The 19,893-nt window shown below is 33.9% G+C and overlaps 1 protein-coding gene and 1 long non-coding RNA gene across 2 annotated transcripts in view; one reads left to right on the top strand and one right to left on the bottom strand.

Annotated features, from left to right (window-relative positions):
• LOC128219804 (myosin-VIIa-like) overlaps positions 1-19,893 on the bottom strand; it is a 58,752-nt gene that overhangs the window by 38,009 nt on the left and 850 nt on the right. Inside the window, exon 2 of the mRNA XM_052927843.1 lies at positions 3,545-3,616. Coding sequence (XP_052783803.1) covers positions 3,545-3,616 — 72 coding nt within the window. The remainder of the gene's footprint in view (positions 1-3,544; positions 3,617-19,893) is intronic.
• LOC128219808 (uncharacterized) lies at positions 1,748-15,759 on the top strand. Its single transcript, XR_008258670.1, has 3 exons — positions 1,748-2,075; positions 11,615-11,652; positions 12,334-15,759. It is a non-coding gene; the product is annotated as an uncharacterized LOC128219808 (long non-coding RNA).

The raw sequence follows: 19,893 nt of genomic DNA, 5'->3' as shown, positions 1-19,893 counted from the left end.
ATTTAAGAAGCCTAAATCTTGTACACATAATAAATGATCATTTCAATACTAAATTATTAACAAAAAAGCAAAATAAAGTATAAAACGAAAAATATACAAATTGTCTCCTTAATGCCGTAAAATATATACGGTCTCCTTAATGCCCTAAGTAGATATATATAATACAATCAACCAATTTATCTGTACATTGGAGCATAAAATAACTTCAATAGGACTGTGATTCGTACTGTTTACACGGAGAAAATTGAAGATTTGAATTTGCTGTACTCTTTCCGACTAAAGAAAAACACGAGAATTGGACATTGAATTATACTTGTTTGTCTAAAGACAATATAGTTATACCAACATATCGCACACCATTTTAAAGGTAATTGACTCTTCTTTCCGTGTCACTTATTTAGAAATAGATTGTTTATATGTTGGTTGAGAAATTTACATAAACCTGGACCTTACCGTGAACTGGGGTAAGTTTGAGTTACATACCTTGTTTCTTTTTTGTATATCAAAGACACTTAATATCTTCAGATATGTTGTTTATCTCATTGTATGTACCCAAAATGGTTATAAACAACATTTAAATGACAAACAATGATCCAGATGCCTGTGGATAATACGTTAAGATATACAGGTTAAGTAATAAATATAGCAAATTAAATTAAATAAAAATAAAATGAGTTTAAATTATTGAAAGCATATAACAGAATGATAACCTATTTTAATTATTAGTAAATTATTATTAATATAATTATTATTTAAAGATTGTTTTCAGAAGTTTTACCTAGAGTTTTGACACAGCCATTGTCCTGTTCTCCTGCGAAAGTAAAGCTGTTAAGTGCGCGATCATTTATAGGTTCCTAGCTCCGGTTGTTTTCCGAAAACAAATTGGTAACGTATATATATAATATATATATAATCGAGCATACGCATTGAAAACGACGAATGACTTTCACCCATCGAATGATGACACTCTTGTTTACCGGCACGACTAACTTAAAGACGAACAGACACCCAGGCAGACAGACGATCAGTATGTTAAATACATGTGCGGGGTTCCTTATAATGCGATTTTAAACAGTGTGAAGTATAAAAATTGTATCCAATTACTGTGATAAAAGGATTGCGTTTGTTCTAAGCTGCAAACATTGACTAGCCATTTATTATCAAATACAAAGGGTACAATAGCTTCGACGATAAGTCCTAGTGTCTATCCTTTTATCTGAGCATACCTTTATTGATGACATCAACGGACATTGTTTTAACAGTCTTAAATTTATTTATATCAATATCAAACATCTTAAAGTCTTTATTATATATGTAGGTGACCCGACAGCTAAACAAAAGAAATATTGTGTGTAACGCCAGCGCTCTTTGTAATCTATTAAACTGTTTTCATTCAATAATCATGTATCTATTTCAAATGTCCTTATATTTAACAATGACGATATTCTATATGTCCAGTATCCCATTCCTTTAAATTTTATCTTGATTAATCCTTAAGTTAACATATTTTAGATAGTCCGAAAATCGTTTTAATTCATACTTGTCTCTCAAAAAAATATTTCGCTGTTATACAATAACACGCATTGTTCTGAGCACGCCTTCTGAATCAGATATAATTGTTATCACATCCGTTGGTCTAGATGCCATTGACTAGCATTATTAAAATAGTAGATTCAAACAGATAAATACCGGAGGCCTCTATCGTCCTTTGACAGACTTTAAGAATGTAGCTTCAGGTTAAATGATTGATCTTACCTGCAGTGGAAGAGATGAAATATAATTGTTTAATAACATTATCAGTTTTAAACACAGTTGCTTGATTACAGGAATCATATTAGTATTCAAAAGTAGCCTAAAATGTAATATGAACCGGACAAATTATTTTGAATTTTGTCAAACGTGTCAATGTAATGGAGCCGAATGTCAAATGCCTGCCAATGTAATGGAGCTGAGAGCCACAAACCTGCAATTGTTATGGAACCGAATGTCAAATGCCTGCCAATGTAATGAAGATGAGAGTCGCAATCTTGCCACTATAATGAAACCGATGGCTAGAAACGCGCGACCTTCATCAGGTAAGTATTATTATATATATTTACGTTTTTTATGTGTTTAAATCTCAGAGGAGTATACGTTTTTTTTTCTTCAAATACTTGATGTTTTAATATCAGACTTCCTTGTCGATAACTCTAAGAAATTGTCGATCGCATATTGTTGGGTATTTACGTGAGTTTAAGTTAGATCTTGGACCTATGAATACCTGTTTTCCTTCGGCTTGATAGCGGTTTATATAAACACAAAACGAAACAAGCTATTCGGCATCGCACTGGCTAAACAACTTTTTTTGAAGTATGTCATACCTGTGTTTCCCATTCAATAAACATGTACGCAAACCGTAGTAGATTAACGATTTCCGTTTTTTTACTTTTCAAAACATATAGGAATATGTGGATTTCTTTGCACATTTCGAAAAATTTGCTAAATAATAATGAATATCATTATGAGCAATCACAATGTCAGTCTAGGAGACATATATTTGTTATTACAATAATGAGTTCAGGTTACAATATCGGTTATACGCATTAAATTAACCCATTGTTCTGAATGTATTTCTTATCATATTTGATATCCTTAAATACACAATAATTTGCTTAATTATATTGTCATTTTGGTACAAATCCCAATCGAGACATTTAATACGTACATTATTGTAATAACAGCAGCGTATACAGGTGTACATTGTAAATACAGTTAAGTCTCAAATCTAACTGAAACAACTTTTTTGTAAAATCAATGGTTAATATGGAAATCACTGAGAGCCATATATGATGATTAATGAACAAAAAACATCAATACTACAAGCATATTAAATCTACTGCATCCATTGTTTATAAAATGACATGCTATTTTTAATTTTAATTGTTTTTGTTTTTGTCTCTTAAGTAGTGGTACAGTTTTATAAGAAGAGCGATTCCACATGCCATTCAGTATTATCAAAGACGTCATATCAATCCAAAGATCTCTAAGAACTTTGAGTTAACAATGATAATTTATATTTTAATCATCATCATTTTCCCAATTTCAAGCATCTTTATAACTACGTGTTTTAGATATCATTAGAGTTTTATAACTCACGCCAGACATGCGTTACCATTGTGCTTTAAACGTTTACCTTTCATTTCATGTAAAGTCTTTTTTTACTTTCAAATTCTTCTTTTGTAAATATGTTCAATCAACATTAAAAATGATCATGATTTGTTTTCGTTATAGTTTGCAGAAACGTTATACTAATGAACACAATCCAACAGATACTTTATCGTAGAGTGATTTTAAAACAAGAAAATCAATAGTTTAATTATAAGCAAATGCATTTATTTAAGTTGAATGTAAATCAATTTGTCTCATGAAGTCCCTTATTTTGTGTGTCATACAAACGATACTTACTTACTAATTTATACTAATGGAATATAACATGGACGTCATTTGGGACTACTAGTTCACAGATATTTACATGTATTATGAAAAACTCACCAGCTGCACCTACCTCACCTTAATAAGTTGCCTTTGGTCCTTACTGGGGACAGTCACACTCAAGGGAGTATATTTGACCTTGACCCTGAAAATAAAACAGCAAATATACATTAATTGGATTTGATTGCACTATAAAACATAATACAGCGATATGTCATATTTATTTGACTTTTTTACACACAATAAGAATATATTTTAAGATAACACCTATCAAATGACTGGTAACGTTTTCTTACCAGAAAAGTTTAACCTTCTGGTTAGATGTGATTACAACCGATTGAAATGCGAATCATACGCTTATACCGCTTTCAGTGCAACGAACAATACACCTTTATCTAACATACTTAATAATGTCAACAAATTTCATTCTAATACAACAACCTCACAAGTAAGGCCAAATTATAGCATCAGTCCATTGCATCAAAACAACCTCACAAGTAAGGCCAACTTATAGCATCAGTCCATTGCAACAAAACAAAATCACAAGTAAGGCCAAATTATAGCATCAATCCATTGCAACAAAACAATCTCATAAGTAAGGCCAACTTATAGCATCAGTCCAATGCAACAAAACAAAATCACAAGTATGGCCAAATTATAGCATCAGTCCATTGGAACAAAACAACCTCACACAAGTAGGGCAAGCTAATAGCATCAGTCCATTGTAACAAAACAACCTCACAAGTAAGGCCAACTTATAGCATCAGTTCATAGCAGCAAAACAGCCTTACATGTAAAGCCAACTTATAGCATCAGTCCATTGCAACAAAACAACCTCACAAGAAAGGCCAACTTATAGCATCAGTCCATTGCAACAAAACAACCTTACAAATAAGGCCAACTTATAGCATCAGTTCATTGCAACAAAACAACCTCACAAGTAAGGCCAACTTATAGCATCAGTCCAATGCAACAAAACAACCTCACAAGTAAAGCCAAATTATACCATCAGTCCATTGAAACAAAACAACCTCACACAAGTAAGGCCAACTTATAGCATCAGTCCATTGCAACAAAACAACCTCACAAGTTAGGCCAACTTATAGCATCAGTCCATTGCAACAAAACAACCTCACAAGTAAGGTCAACTTATAGCATCAGTCCATTGCAACAAAACAATCTCACCAGTAAGGCCAACTTATAGCATCAGTCCATTGCAACAAAACAACCTCACAAGTAAGGTCAACTTATAGCATCAGTCCATTGCAACAAAACAACCTCACAAGTAAGGCCAACTTATCGCATCAGTCCATTGCAACAAAACAACCATACCAGTAAGGCCAACTTATAGCATCAGTCCATTGCAACAAAACAAAATCACAAGTTAGGCCAAATTATAGCATCAATCCATTGCAACAAAACAATATCATACGTAAGGCCAACTTATAGCATCAGTCCATTGCAACAAAACAAAATCACAAGTAAGGCCAAATTATAGCATCAGTCCATTGTAACAAAACAACCTCACAAGTAAGGCCAACATATAGCATCAGTTCATATCAGCAAAACAACCTTACATGTAAAGCCAACTTATAGCATCAGTCCATTGCAACAAAACAACCTTACAAGAAAGGCCAACTTATAGCATCAGTCCATTGCAACAAAACAACCTTACAAATAAGGCCAACTTATAGCATCAGTCCATTGCAACAAAACAACCTCACAAGTAAGGCCAACTTATAGCATCAGTCCAATGCAACAAAACAACCTCACAAGTAAAGCCAAATTATACCATCAGTCCATTGAAACAAAACAACCTCACACAAGTAAGGCCAACTTATAGCATCAGTCCATTGCAACAAAACAACCTCACAAGTATGGCCAACTTATAGCATCAGTCCATTGCAACAAAACAACCTCACAAGTAAGGTCAACTTATAGCATCAGTCCATTGCAACAAAACAATCTCACCAGTAAGGCCAACTTATAGCATCAGTCCATTGCAACAAAACAACCTCACAAGTAAGGTCAACTTATAGCACCAGTCCATTGCAACAAAACAACCTCACAAGTAAGGTCAACTTATAGCATCAGTCCATTGCAACAAAACAACCTCACAAGTAAGGCCAACTTATAGCATCAGTCCATTGCAACAAAACAACCTCACAAGTAAGGTCAACTTATAGCATCAGCCCATTGCAGCAAAACAACCTCACAAGTAAGGTCAACTTATAGCATCAGTCCATTGCAACAAAACAAAATCCCAAGTTAGGCCAACTTATAGCATCAGTCCATTGCAACAAAACAACCTCACAAGTAAGGCCAACTTATAGCATCAGCCCATTGCAACAAAACAACCTCACAAGTAAAGTCAACTTATAGCATCAGTCCATTGCAACAAAACAACCTCACAAGTAAGGCCAACTTATAGCATCAGTCCATTGCAACAAAACAACCTCACAAGTAAGGTCAACTTATAGCATCAGTCCATTGCAACAAAACAACCTCACAAGTAAGGCCAACTTATAGCATCAGCCCATTGCAACAAATCAACCTCACAAGTAAGGCCAACTTATAGAATCAGTCCATTGCAACAAAACAACCATACCAGTAAGGCCAACTTATAGCATCAGTCCATTGCAACAAAACAACCTTTAAGTTACAAGATAGGCCAACTTAAAGCATCAGTCCATTGCAACAAAACAGCCTTACAAGTAAGGCCAACTTATAGCATCAGTCCATTGCAACAAAACAACCTTACAAATAAGGCCAACTTATAGCATCAATCCATTGCAACAAAACGACTTCACAAGTAAGGCCAACTTATAGCATCAGGCCATTGCAACAAAACAACCACACAAGTAAGGCCAAATTATAGCATCAGTCCATTGCAGCAAAACAACCTCACCAGTAAGGCCAAATTATAGAATCAGTCCATTGCAACAAATCAACCTCACAAGTAAGGCCAACTTATAGAATCAGTCCATTGCAACAAAACAACATTACAAGTAAGGCCAACTTATAGCATCAGTCCATTGCAACAAAACAACCTCACAAGTAAGGCCAACTTATAGCATCAGTCCATTGCAACAAAACAACCTTACAAGTAAGGTCAACTTATAGCATCAGTCCATTGCAACAAAACAACCTTACAAATAAGGCCAACTTAAAGCATCAATACATTGCAGCAACACACTCACAAGTAAGGCCAACTTATCGCATCAGTCCATTTCAACAAAACAACCTCAAAAGTAAGGCCAACTTATAGCATCAGTCCATTGCAACAAAACAACCTCACAAGTAAGGTCAACTTATAGCATCAGTCCATTGCAACAAAACAACCTTACAAATAAGGCCAACTTAAAGCATCAATACATTGCAACAAAACAACCTCACAAGTAAGGCCAACTTATCGCATCAGTACATTGCAACAAAACAACCTCACAAGTAAGGTCAACTTATAGCATCAGTCCATTGCAACAAAACAACCTCACAAGTAAGGTCAACTTATAGCATCAGTCAATTGCAACAAATCAACCTCACAAGTAAGGCCAACTTATAGAATCAGTCCATTGCAACAAAACAACCTCACAAGTAAGGTCAACTTATAGCATCAGTCAATTGCAACAAAGCAACCTTTCAAGTAAGGCCAACTCAAAGCATCAATACATTGCAACAACACACTCACAAGTAAGGCCAACTTATCGCATCAGTCCATTGTAACAAAACAACCTCACAAGTAAGGCCAACTTATAGCATCAGTCCATTGCAACAAAACAACCTCACAAGTAAGACCAACTTATAGCATCAGTCCATTGCATCAAAACAACCTCACAAGTAAGGCCAACTTATCGCATCAGTCCATTGCAGCAAAACAACCTCACAAGTAAGGCCAAATTAAAGCATCAGTCCATTGCAACAAATCAACCTCACAAGTAAGGCCAACTTATAGCATCAGTCCATTGCAACAAATCAACCTCGCAAGTAAGGCCAACTTATAGCATCAGTCCATTGCAACAAATCAACCTCACAAGTAAGGCCAACTTATAGAATCAGTCCATTGCAACAAAACGACCTCACAAGTAAGGCCAACTTATCGCATCAGTCCATTGCAACAAAACAACCTCACCAGTAAGGCCAACTTATAGCATCAGTCCATTGCAACAAATCAACCTCACAAGTAAGGCCAACTAATAGAATCAGTCCATTGCAACAAAACAACCTTACCAGTAAGGCCAACTTATAGCATGAGTCCATTGCAACAAAACAACCTCACAAGTAAGGCCAACTTATAGCATCAGCCCATTGCAACAAAACAACCTCACAAGTAAGGCCAACTTATAGCATCAGTCAATTGCAACAAAACAACCTCACAAGTAAGGCCAACTTATAGCATCAGTCCATTGCAACAAAACAACCTCACAAGTAAGGTCAACTTATAGCATCAGTATATTGCAACAAAACAACCTCACAAGTAAGGCCAACTTATAGCATCAGCCCATTGCAATTAAACAACCTTTCAAGTAAGGCCAACTTAAAGCATCAATATATTGCAACAACACTCACAAGTAAGGCCAACAATAGCATCAGTCCATTGCAACAAAACAACCTCACAAGTAAGGTCAACTTATAGCATCAGTCCATTGCAACAAAACAACCTCACAAGTAAGGCCAACTTATAGCATCAGTCCATTGCAACAAAACAACCTCACAAGTAAGGCCAACTTATAGCATCAGTCCATTGCAACAAAACAACCTCACAAGTAAGGCCAACTTATAGCATCAGTCCATTGCAACAAAACAACCTCACAAGTAAGACCAACTTATCGCATCAGTCCATTGCAACAAAACAACCTCACAAATAAGGCCAACTTATAGCATCAGTCCATTGCAACAAATCAACCCCACAAGTAAGGCCAACTTATAGAATCAGTCCATTGCAACAAAACAACCTTACCAGTAAGGCCAACTTATAGCATCAGTCCATTGCAACAAAAAAACCTTAAGTTACAAGATAGGCCTACTTAAAGCATCAGTCCATTGCAACAAAACAGCCTTACAAGTAAGGCCAACTTATAGCATCAGTCCATTGCAACAAAACAACCTTACAAATAAAGCCAACTTATAGCATCAGTCCATTGCAACAAAACAACCTCACAAGTAAGGCCAACTTATAGCATCAGTCCATTGCAACAAATCAACCTCACAAGTAAGGCCAACTTATAAAATCATTCCATTGCACCAAAACAACCTTACCAGTAAGGCCAACTTAAAGCATCAGTCCATTGCAACAAAATAACCTTTAAGTTACAAGATAGGCCAACTTATAGCATCAGTCCATTGCAACAAAACAGCCTTACAAGTAAGGCCAACTTATAGCATCAGTCCATTGCAACAAAACAACCTTACATAAAGTCCAACTTATAGCATCAGTCCATTGCAACAAAACGACCTCACAAGTAAGACAAACTGATAGCATCAGTCCATTGCAACAAAACAACCTCACAAGTTAGGCCAAATTATAGCATTAGTTCATTGCAGCAAATCAACCTCACAAGTAAGGCCAACTTATCGCATCAGTCCATTGCAACAAAACAACCTCACAAGTAAGGCCAACTTATAGCATCAGTCCATTGCAACAAATCAACCTCACAAGTAAGGCCAACTAATAGAATCAGTCCATTGCAACAAAACAACCTCACAAGTAAGGCCAACTTATAGCATCAGTCCATTGCAGCAAAACAACCTCACAAGTAAGGCCAACTTATAGCATCAGTCCATTGCAACAAAACAACCTCACAAGTAAGGCCAACTTATAGCATCAGTCCATTGCAGCAAAACAACCTCACAAGTAAGGCCAACTTATAGCATCAGTCCATTGCAGCAAAACAACCTCACAAGTAAGGCCAACTTATCGCATCAGTCCATTGCAGCAAAACAACCTCACAAGTAAGGCCAACTTATAGCATCAGTCCATTGCAACAAAACAACCTCACAAGTAAGGCCAAATTATAGCATCAGTCCATTGCAACAAAACAACCTCACAAGTAAGGCCAACTTATAGCATCAGTCCATTGCAACAAAACAACCTCACAAGTAAGGCCAACTTATAGCATCAGTCCATTGCAACAAAACAACCTCACAAGTAAGGTCAACTTATAGCATCAGTCAATTGCAACAAAACAACTTTTTAAGTAAGGCCAATTTATAGCATCAATACATTGCAACAACACACTCACAAGTAAGGCCAACTTATAGCATCAGTCCATTGCAACAAAACAACCTCACAAGTAAGGCCAACTTATAGCATCAGTCCATTGCAACAAAACAACCTCACCAGTAAGGCCAACTTAAAGCATCAGTCCATTGCAGCAAAACAACCTTACACGTAAGGCCAACTTATAGCATCAGTCCATTGCAACAACACACTCACAAGTAAGGCCAACTTATAGCATCAGTCCATTGCAACAAAACAACCTTACAAGTAAGGCCAACTTATAGCATCAGTCCATTGCAACAAAACAACCTCACAAGTAAGGCCAACTTATAGCATCAGTCCATTGCAACTAAACAACCTCACCAGTAAGGCCAACTTATAGCATGAGTCCATTGCAACAAAATAACCTCACCAGTAAGGCCAACTTATAGCATCAGTTCATTGCAACAGAACAACCTTACCATTAAAGCTGCACTCTCACAAAGTGAACGTTTGACAACTTTTTTATTTTTTGTCTTGGAACGAGCCAAATTGTTCGAAAATCCATTGAAACCAGTTAAATAAGACTGCTGACAATAACTTGGATCGTAGATGTTTATATTTCAGTTCAAAAAATGATGTTTTATGCATTTTTCTTTTACTATAGGTAACGGTTTTGGCCATAAAACATTAATTTTGAAATGGAAATATGAAAATCTACGATCTGTTGTTTTGTCAGCAATCTTATATCATTAGTTTGAAGATATTTACCCAAAAAATTGCTTTTTCCAAGACAAAAAATAAAAAAAGTTGTTAAAATGGTAAATCTGTGAGAGTGCAGCTTTAAGGCCTGCTAATAACATATATTCATTACTGGACAAGAGCCTTACAAGTATGATGATGTATATACACAATTATCTTTCCCTGTTTGACGGTATCGTTCAATGTTATGAACAGGTTTATACGAGATGCTGTTGATATATCTATACAGATGTATACGATATAGTATCACTACTATGAACAATTGTTTATGATTTGGTATCAATATTATGCACAGTTGTTTATGATACAAAAATAATAAAATGTACATTTTTACGATATTGTGAGGGTATTATGCAAGTATGGTTTTGTATTATGTACAGTTGTAAAAAATAGGGTATCAGTATTATGCACAGTTGTACACGATAATGTGTCAATATTATGCCAAATCAATTAATCAATCAATCTATCAATCAATCAAACATTTAATCAATCAATCGGTCAATCAATCAATATCGTATGTTTTGCCATATGTGTGTAACAAATCTGTTTAATGGTTTGTAAAATATAAGAAATATATACACAACACTTCTGGTCATTTGGCATTATAAGACCAGCCAGTAAGCCCCCGACGGTGAATCGACATCGGCTAATGCCTCCGTTGATATACATTTTTGGTGGCTGACCGGCCGGTTCCTACATATGTCATATGACCCTCAGTGGTGTTAATTTTCTTAAAATACATAGGAAATCTAATAAAGCCAGCCGAGTTCAGTTCTTAAAAACAAATTCATTTTTTTTAATAAGTAAACCTATGCGTTGGTTGTGACTTTTGGAATTATCTTATATTAATGCAGATTCTAGATTTTATAATTTCAGGGTGTAGCGTCAATAAAACATTTCATAGTATCCAAACAAACAATGCGATTTACATCTAAAATCTCCAACTTTTACTCATTCGTTGTTTATATTTGGTGCAAAAGAACGAATACTGATTTCATAATTAAAACAACAACATTGAAACATATAAATAAATAACACACCCAAATAAATGCAAGACAAAGAATCAACAGTGTGAAACATGCATCTTTAAAATAATATGAAATTTGAATGTAATACCAAGTAAAGCTACCCTTAATCAAAACCTGGAGTGAGCTAAAATGATAAACACAACCAAATATGTTTTAGTTGGCGAAATGAAATCTGCGGAAATCCCCATGTAACAGGTATGTTTGGAAAACCTACTTTCGGTTTCATTTTTATTGTTGACTCATGCGATCATACATATGAAAATAACCACATGGTATTAATCCCATCAATTGAAATACCTTAAAGAAGATAAAGCCCGATGTTTTTTTAAAAAGGTATATTTAAGATATTTAATTGGCAAATAATCGTTAAAACAGATATAAAAGTCAATATATATACATACATATGTTTAAAGCTGCACTCTCACAGATTGAACGTTTTGACAACTTTGTTATTTTTTGTCTTGGAATGAGCCAATTTTTGCGGAAATGCATAAAAATCAGTTATATAAAAAAAATAGATCGCAGATTTTTATATTAAAGTTCAAAAATTGATGTTTTATGCATTTTTCTTAAACCGTAAGTCCATAAAACATTAATTTTCGAACGGAAATATGAAAATCTGCGAACTGATCTTTTATCAGCAATCTTTTATCATGATTTGTAGATATTTACGCAAAATATTGCTCTTTCAAAGACAAACAAAAAAAAATAAAAAAAAAAGTTGTAAAAACAGAATATCTATGAGAGTGCAGCTTTAAAACTAACACATATATTTATATTTATAGTATATAGCGGCAATTACTTTCGGTTAAATTATTAAATGCAAATTGGAGCGTAAAACTGATATACGCAAAAAAATGACAGTCCTTTTTGCAGGGAGGATTGATGTTATTGAACAGAAGGACAACCCAGTTAACCCAAAACATGCACAGCCTCGTCTTTGAACCGGGAAAAAGATATACTAGCACTCCAACCGTGTAATGGAACGTGCATCGCCTCACCCGGAAACCGAGGTAAAGTTTGGCCCTAGACGTGGTAGGGGACGTTCATAGCCACACAAGAGAACTGAGAAAATAGACTCCTAACGTATTTTAGGACGTGTACATCCTCGTCTGGGAACCGAGAGGAAGACAGGCTCACAACTTTGTATCAAACGTTTACCGGCCTAGTCGGGAACCGAAAACAAGCTAAGATCCAAAAGCAGTGTGGTACTTTTACCGCCTCACCCAGAAACCGAAAAAGACACTAGATTCCTAACGTAGTTTGAGACAATTATATGTCGTATATTCAAACATGTTTAAGCTGCTTTAAAGTGACAAGAATTGAAAATATAGTGGATCCATAGTATCTTACACTGATTGCCAATTAATACAAAAGAATATATGAGACGGGTACGTTTGCTTACGTATAAAGCCAGCCGAGTTCAATATTTCAAAACGTAATTTTTATTCATTATATTTTCATAATAAGTAACCCGATACGTTGGTTGTGACAGCGATGGAAATCTTTTCTAAATCATTGCAAATCGATTTTGAAATATCAGGGTGTAGGTTATATAAAACATTTAATTGCTTTTAACCGACAGTTAAAATTGATATCTTAAATCTCAAACATAAACTGTCTGTGTAGATTTAAATTCAACATGATTAAGCTATAAAGTGAAAAGAACGGACAATTTAGTGGGTATATAGGATCTTATAATGTTTACCACCTTAATACAAACAAAATATGACGATTATATATGCATTCTTATTTAGCCAGCCGAGTTTAATATTTCAGAAGTTTTATTTTCTTAATAAAAAACCCTTGCGTTCGGTGAAACAGCTATGGAAATCCCCTCTAAATCACTGCAAATTCTACTTTCGATTGCGAAACATCAGGGTGTATGTTATATAAAGCATTGAATAGCTTCCAACCTACAGTTATTTTTTTATTTTTTTTATCTCAAACCTCAAACATGAATCTTTACCTTTGCATCGTTTATATTTGGTGCAATAGAACGAGTAATTAATTAACATTTGGAAAAAACTAACCATAAACCGTATTATTTAAACACTTTGAAAAAGCCAAATCCAGTAAGCTTAAATGTCAAAGACAACCAAATATGTTTTATATAACGAAATAAAATTTGCGTAATTTTGAAATTCTACTTTCGGTTTCAGGTTTAATTGTCAATTCATGTGGTCATTTATATGCGAAAAACACACGGTATGAATCGGTATTAATCCAATCAATTAAAATACTTTAAAACGCAATGTTTTCAAAGAAGTCAAAATAAGATATGTAATAGGTTATTGATTATTAAAGCTAGTTATAGTCGACATGTAGATTTGTTAAAATCTATAACATATATCTAACGGCAATTACCTTCCCAAATCAAATCAGAGCGTTAAATTTGTGTACGCAATAAAGTGACAGCCCCCTGGCATGGATAATTGATGATCGTACATAGGAGGATGCGCAACAAGAATATACAAGATACAAGAATATTTATTCAACGTCTGGTATGTTCAAAGTATGAAGTACATTATGAAATGAGAATAACGGATTTAGGAATGAAGACTAAATTTTGATATCACCACATCTTAATGGTACATTGAGAGACAGGAGTAAGAAATTAAATTTTAATTCAAACAGAGCAAGCTTTTTTTCTAAATTTTCTTTGCACTGATATCAGCTTAAAAGAAGTCTCTTATTCTAAAAAAAGCGTTCTTGTTGTATTACTTTTAAATCACGAAAAACGACTCTTCATTCATGTATTGAAAAGCACTACAAAATAAATAACGGAGCCACTTCGCAAATCCTTTTTTCTGTCAAATAAAACAACAACATACAATAAGGGCCATGACAACGTATCTGGAACAATTTGAAACTAAAAACAACAACAACATAAGCTATGCATCACAGAAGAAGTGATAAAACAATCTCCTCAGTGTAATGATTTACAATGGAATATATCTCTTTAATTTAGTTATATTGGCAGAGAAATTAATTTTTACAAGTTTCGCCTTTATAGGGCAAAGGTAGTTTACACAAAATGAGGTATTTCGCACTTACAGTAAGTCTTTACATGTAATATAAATTTCTCTGGTATTAGTTAAAAAAAACAACCTTTAGGCTGAGACATCCTTACAGAGTTATATCAAGTACTACTAGTTATTCAAATTTACAAAAAGGGTACAATTTAATTTAATTATTATTCATGGAAATCAATCATTTAAGCCCAACGCAACTGTTTTTATAAAGACAAACCATTTTAAGAAAATAATGGTTGAAACTATTTTTGATAATACCTTGCCCTTTCTTTGCATTGTTTCATGGTCCAAAATTAAACAAATTTCAATAATCATCATGTTTACTCGGCATTGTCTCTAAGCATTTTTTTTTATTTTATCAAAAAATAGTAAAAAGTGCTTTGCAGCATCAAAAACGTCTTTTAAAGAAGGCGTCTGGCATGAAAACTCATAAAAATATAATATTGTATATAAAGAAAAAAGCTAGGTTTTAAGATTGTTTACAACTGTTGACCAAAGAATGTTTCACATGACTGTTATTCTGACCAAAACGGACATGTTTCGTTAAATGAAGTGTATGCTTTGTGATAGATGCGTTAACATATGTTAATAAAGATCTATTTTACAGATTGTCAAATTCGTCAAACTATTGAAATAAATTGGTTTGTTGTTTTCAATTTATCTTACAATAAAAGAAAATAACTTTCAAACAAATGTTTTGTTAACCTAGAATAGTCACGTGATCTAGGCGCGAACACTCGAATTTTGAATGTGGAAATAATTTTGGAATTAATTAAGAATAAAAGCTTTATAAAATTAGTTGAATGGTGGATTTAATGTAGTTTAGTGGTTGGAACACATTCACAATGAAATATAATGACTAAATCGAAAAATAAGAAGAGGAAAGATAGAAATAGTAGTGGCAATGAAACCAACAGTCGGAAAATATGTAAACAAAGAGGTGGGGTGCCCGAGGATAACACCAGCGGGAGTGAGACGGCGGAAGCCACGGAGAGGAAGCTACGCCAACATCTATAGGACGCCTTCAAGATCGCCCGCGAGATGGCCGAGAGCATCCGGTTTGAGCGGGTGCATCGGTCACCAGGCGCGCCGGTGACGGGGAAGATCAGGAACATTGTGGCCAAGTTCACTTTTTTCAAGGACAGAGAAATGGTTAGGAAATCGTGGAAACAGCTGGATGGGACCGTGTTTCGTGTTTTCGAACAGTTTCCGCCGGATGTAATTCAGAAGAGGAGAGTACTAGTTCCGAAGATGAAGGAGGCGAGGCGGCAGGGGAAGCGCGCGTACCTGGCCTGCGACACCCTCTACGTCGACGGAACCGCAGTACGTGCGTAGTGTCACGAAGGCGGTGAGGTTTCGGTTTTATCATGGAACGTACATGGACTCACTGATTGTAAAAAGAGTTCTTCTGATTTTATTGATATTATTAGTTCACATGATATTTGTATTTTATATGAAACATGGACAAACTCATCTAGTAACATTGATCTAAATGGTTATATTTCAAAACATTATTATAGAAAATTTCAACATCGAAACGCTTGTAGAAGCAGCGGTGGTGTTTTAGTTTATTTTAAGGAGCATTTAGAAAACGGTATTCAAATTGTCAGAAACCATTATGATTCTATTATGTGGCTAAAACTAGACCATAATTTCTTTCATACTGAAGAAGATGTGTATATATATGCAAGCTATATTTGGGGAGCTGACTCTCCTGTATATAATACTATAAATGTTGATCTATTCGATATTCTAGAAAATGATATAACATATTTTTCTGAAATTGGCAAGGTATATATTGCTGGCGATTTAAATAGCAGGGTTGGTAATAAATGTGATTTTATTGTACATGATAATGTAAACACTGTATATGATGATATTGATTATGTTCCAGACTACACCTCTGTTAGGGCCTCAGTTGATACGGTTAACAATAGTCATGGGATCAAATTGCTTGATCTTTGTAAATCTTCTTGTATACGCATTGTCAATGGTAGAATTGGCGATAGTTGTAAACATACATTTTATTCTCATAACGGTTCTTCCGTCATTGACTATGTATTGGCCAAGGAATGTAATTTTTCATTGTTATCTAAGTTTACTATAGGTGATTTTACTGAATGGAGCGATCATGCCCCGTTACATTTTTCATTGTATTGTAATAATTTTCACCGAGTTATGAGACATTCAGTGATGTTAAATATAAATGGGATAATACGCTACGTGAACAATTTCGTTCAGGATTAATTACAAAATTGCCTGTATTAAACGATATTGTTGAAAATATAGACTATACAAGTAGAATGTCAATTAATAGTGTTTTAGATAGGTTTACAACGACTATCCGTGATATTGCAGATCCGTTTTTTTCTAAAGTGTTTAGTTATAGTAATAAACCATCGTTTGATGATAATAGTTGTATGAAAAATGCTGATTGGTTTGATAACGATTGTGTTGACGCAAGGCTATTATACCAAGAGGCTTTACGTAGTTATAACATAGACAAATCTGATGTAAATAGGATTACTCTTTGTTCACGAAAGAAGTATTATAAAGATTTAATTCGTAGAAGGAAACATTGTTGTTATCGACAGAAAATGAAGGAAATTGAAAATTTAAAGAGAAATAAGCCAAAAGATTTTTGGAAATTTTTCAAGACAAAAAATAAAGTAAATAATCATAATATTACTTTGGATCAATTTAAAGATCTTTTCGAAAATCTTAGTAATAATACTTTTGATAGTAATAATAATGAAGCAGAGGATTTCTGTTCAAACCATGATTTTAATGAAGATAATTCTACATTTCCAGAATTAGATCAACCTATATCTGTTAATGAAGTACACATGGCAATTAAGCATTTAAAACATAATAAGGCTGCTGGTAGCGACTGTATACTAAATGAATACTTTATTGATTGTGTCGATATTTTATCTAGTCATTTATGTGATGTATTTAATGGTATTTTATTGTCTGGTTATTTTCCTGAAAAATGGACTGAAGGTGTTATAATTCCTTTACATAAAAAGGTTCTGTTAATGATGTTAATAATTACCGAGGAATTACACTTGTCAGTTGTTTTTCCAAAGTATTTACTACTATATTAAATAAGCGTATTGAAGCATTTTGCAAATCTTATGATACTATTTCTGATGCCCAATTTGGATTTCGGAAAGGTTGTTCTACTGTTGACGCCATATATATATTGACGTCCGTTGTAGAAAACTATTTAAATGAAAATAAACGTTTATACGTTGTGTACGTTGATATGTTGAAATGTTTTGATAGTATTTATCGCAATGCACTATGGTTAAAAATGTACAAATCTGGTATTAAAGGTAAACTGCTTAGAATAGTAAAGGATATGTATGAAAATGTTAAATCATGTGTGAAATCATGTACTTCTTACTCAGACTATTTCAGTTATGCTGTTGACTTGCGTCAAGGGGAGGTAATGTCCCCAATATTGTTTTCTCTATTCGTAGAGGACTTGGAATTTTACCTACTGAATAACACTGCGTCTGTTTATTCAGGTTTAAATATTGATGATATTGTGTTAATTTTATTACTCTTTGCAGATGATATGGCCATTTTAGGCAAAACACCAGAGGAATTACAAGAACATTTAGACAACCTTAATTTATATTGCAATGCATGGGGACTAAAAGTAAACACAATTAAAACAAAGATTATGGTATTCCGTAAGCGGGGTAGAACACGTCAAAATGAGACATGGACTTATAATGGCCATAACATTGAGGTTGTAGATAATTTTAATTATTTAGGTACTGTTATTAACTATACTGGTACTTTTGTATTGAACCAACAACATTTAGTTGGAAAAGCCCTCAAGGCTATGAACACATTGTTATATAAATGCAAGCAATTTGATCTTAAACCTAAAATATTTTGTCAATTATTTGATGCCTTTGTTGGTTCTATACTTAATTATGCATCCGAAGTATGGGGTTTTAGTAAATCCAAAGAAATAGAACGCATCCATTTGAAATTTTGTAAACGATTGTTACAAGTGAAATTTAATACATGTAATGCTGCTGTATATGGCGAACTAGGAAGATATCCTCTATATATTAATAGATATGTACGCATTATAAAGTACTGGTTTAAAATTGTTAATAGCAATAATATTATTCTGAAGTCTATGTATAATCATGCACTTGATGATCACAATAATAAGGGTTATACCAACTGGGTTTCAAATGTGAAAACTTTGTTAAATAATTATGGTTTTGCATATGTGTTTGATAATCCCAATGCGATACATGATAATACATTCATTAGTGAATTTAAAAGTAGAATTGTAAATACATTCAACCAAGAATGGTGTGTAACTGCTGGTAATAGTCCAGTTTTAGATATGTATAGAGTGTTTAAACCCACTTTAGATTATGAGCATTATCTAGATATTGTAGCTAGAACTCTACGATTGTATTTTGTTAGATTAAGGGTTTCTGTACACCCTTTAAGAATTCAGACAGGAAGGTATGCTCGTATTAATTTACCTCGCAATGAGCGTTATTGCTTATGTTGTAATACTAACGATATAGAAGATGAATACCACTTTATTTGCATTTGTCGTTGTTATACTCATTTACGAAAAAAGTACATTAAACGTTTGTATTATGTTAATCCATCTGTATATAAGTTCCATAATATGCTTACTTCAACTGATAGGTTGGAGGTTATAAATGTTTGTAAATATATGAAAGAGGCATTTGTTATTAGAAATACATTAATTAACATTGTGACTTAACTTTATGCAGTTTTTTTTCCTCACTGCCTATGTTAAAAATTGATCTATATACTATTTATTACTCATACATATTAGGTTTGATTGTATGAATTTATTTAATTAGTTCTTTTGATCTATAGTCAATACTGTTTGAAATCTTGGAAATTATTTCTTTTGAAAACTATAATGTTTAGACACGTGGCATTGATTTGTGTATACTATTATGTATTAAGACGATATACTATTGTATAAGTCTAATAAACTGTCTGTTCTGTTATGTTCTGTTCATATTTCATGTGACACGAATGAGAGACAGAATTTATAAAATTACGAGTGCCACAAATGGGAAAAGTTTATCGACTCACCTCAAAAAATTCCTACGCCATGTCAGACAAACTTTCCCCATACATTGCACTAGGCTGTTATTCTCCATCATTCAATAAAAGATTGAAATAAAATTCAGCAGTCTAATTTTATTTGAAATAATATAATGATAAACAGAGAACCTAGTTGTTTGCATTGTTTAAATGTATAACAAACAACATCCACATACCTGTACAGCCGCGTTGATACATAAAGTTATTCACAAGTTCAGTTTAACGTTCTTATGCAATAACGAGACACTACGGTAATGATATTTGTCTATTT

The sequence above is a fragment of the Mya arenaria genome, chromosome 15 (genome assembly GCF_026914265.1).
Source record: "Mya arenaria isolate MELC-2E11 chromosome 15, ASM2691426v1".
Lineage (NCBI taxonomy): Eukaryota > Metazoa > Mollusca > Bivalvia > Myida > Myidae > Mya > Mya arenaria.
The sequence above is the reverse complement of the archived record's forward strand: the minus strand, read 5'-3'. Positions and strand labels throughout refer to the sequence as shown.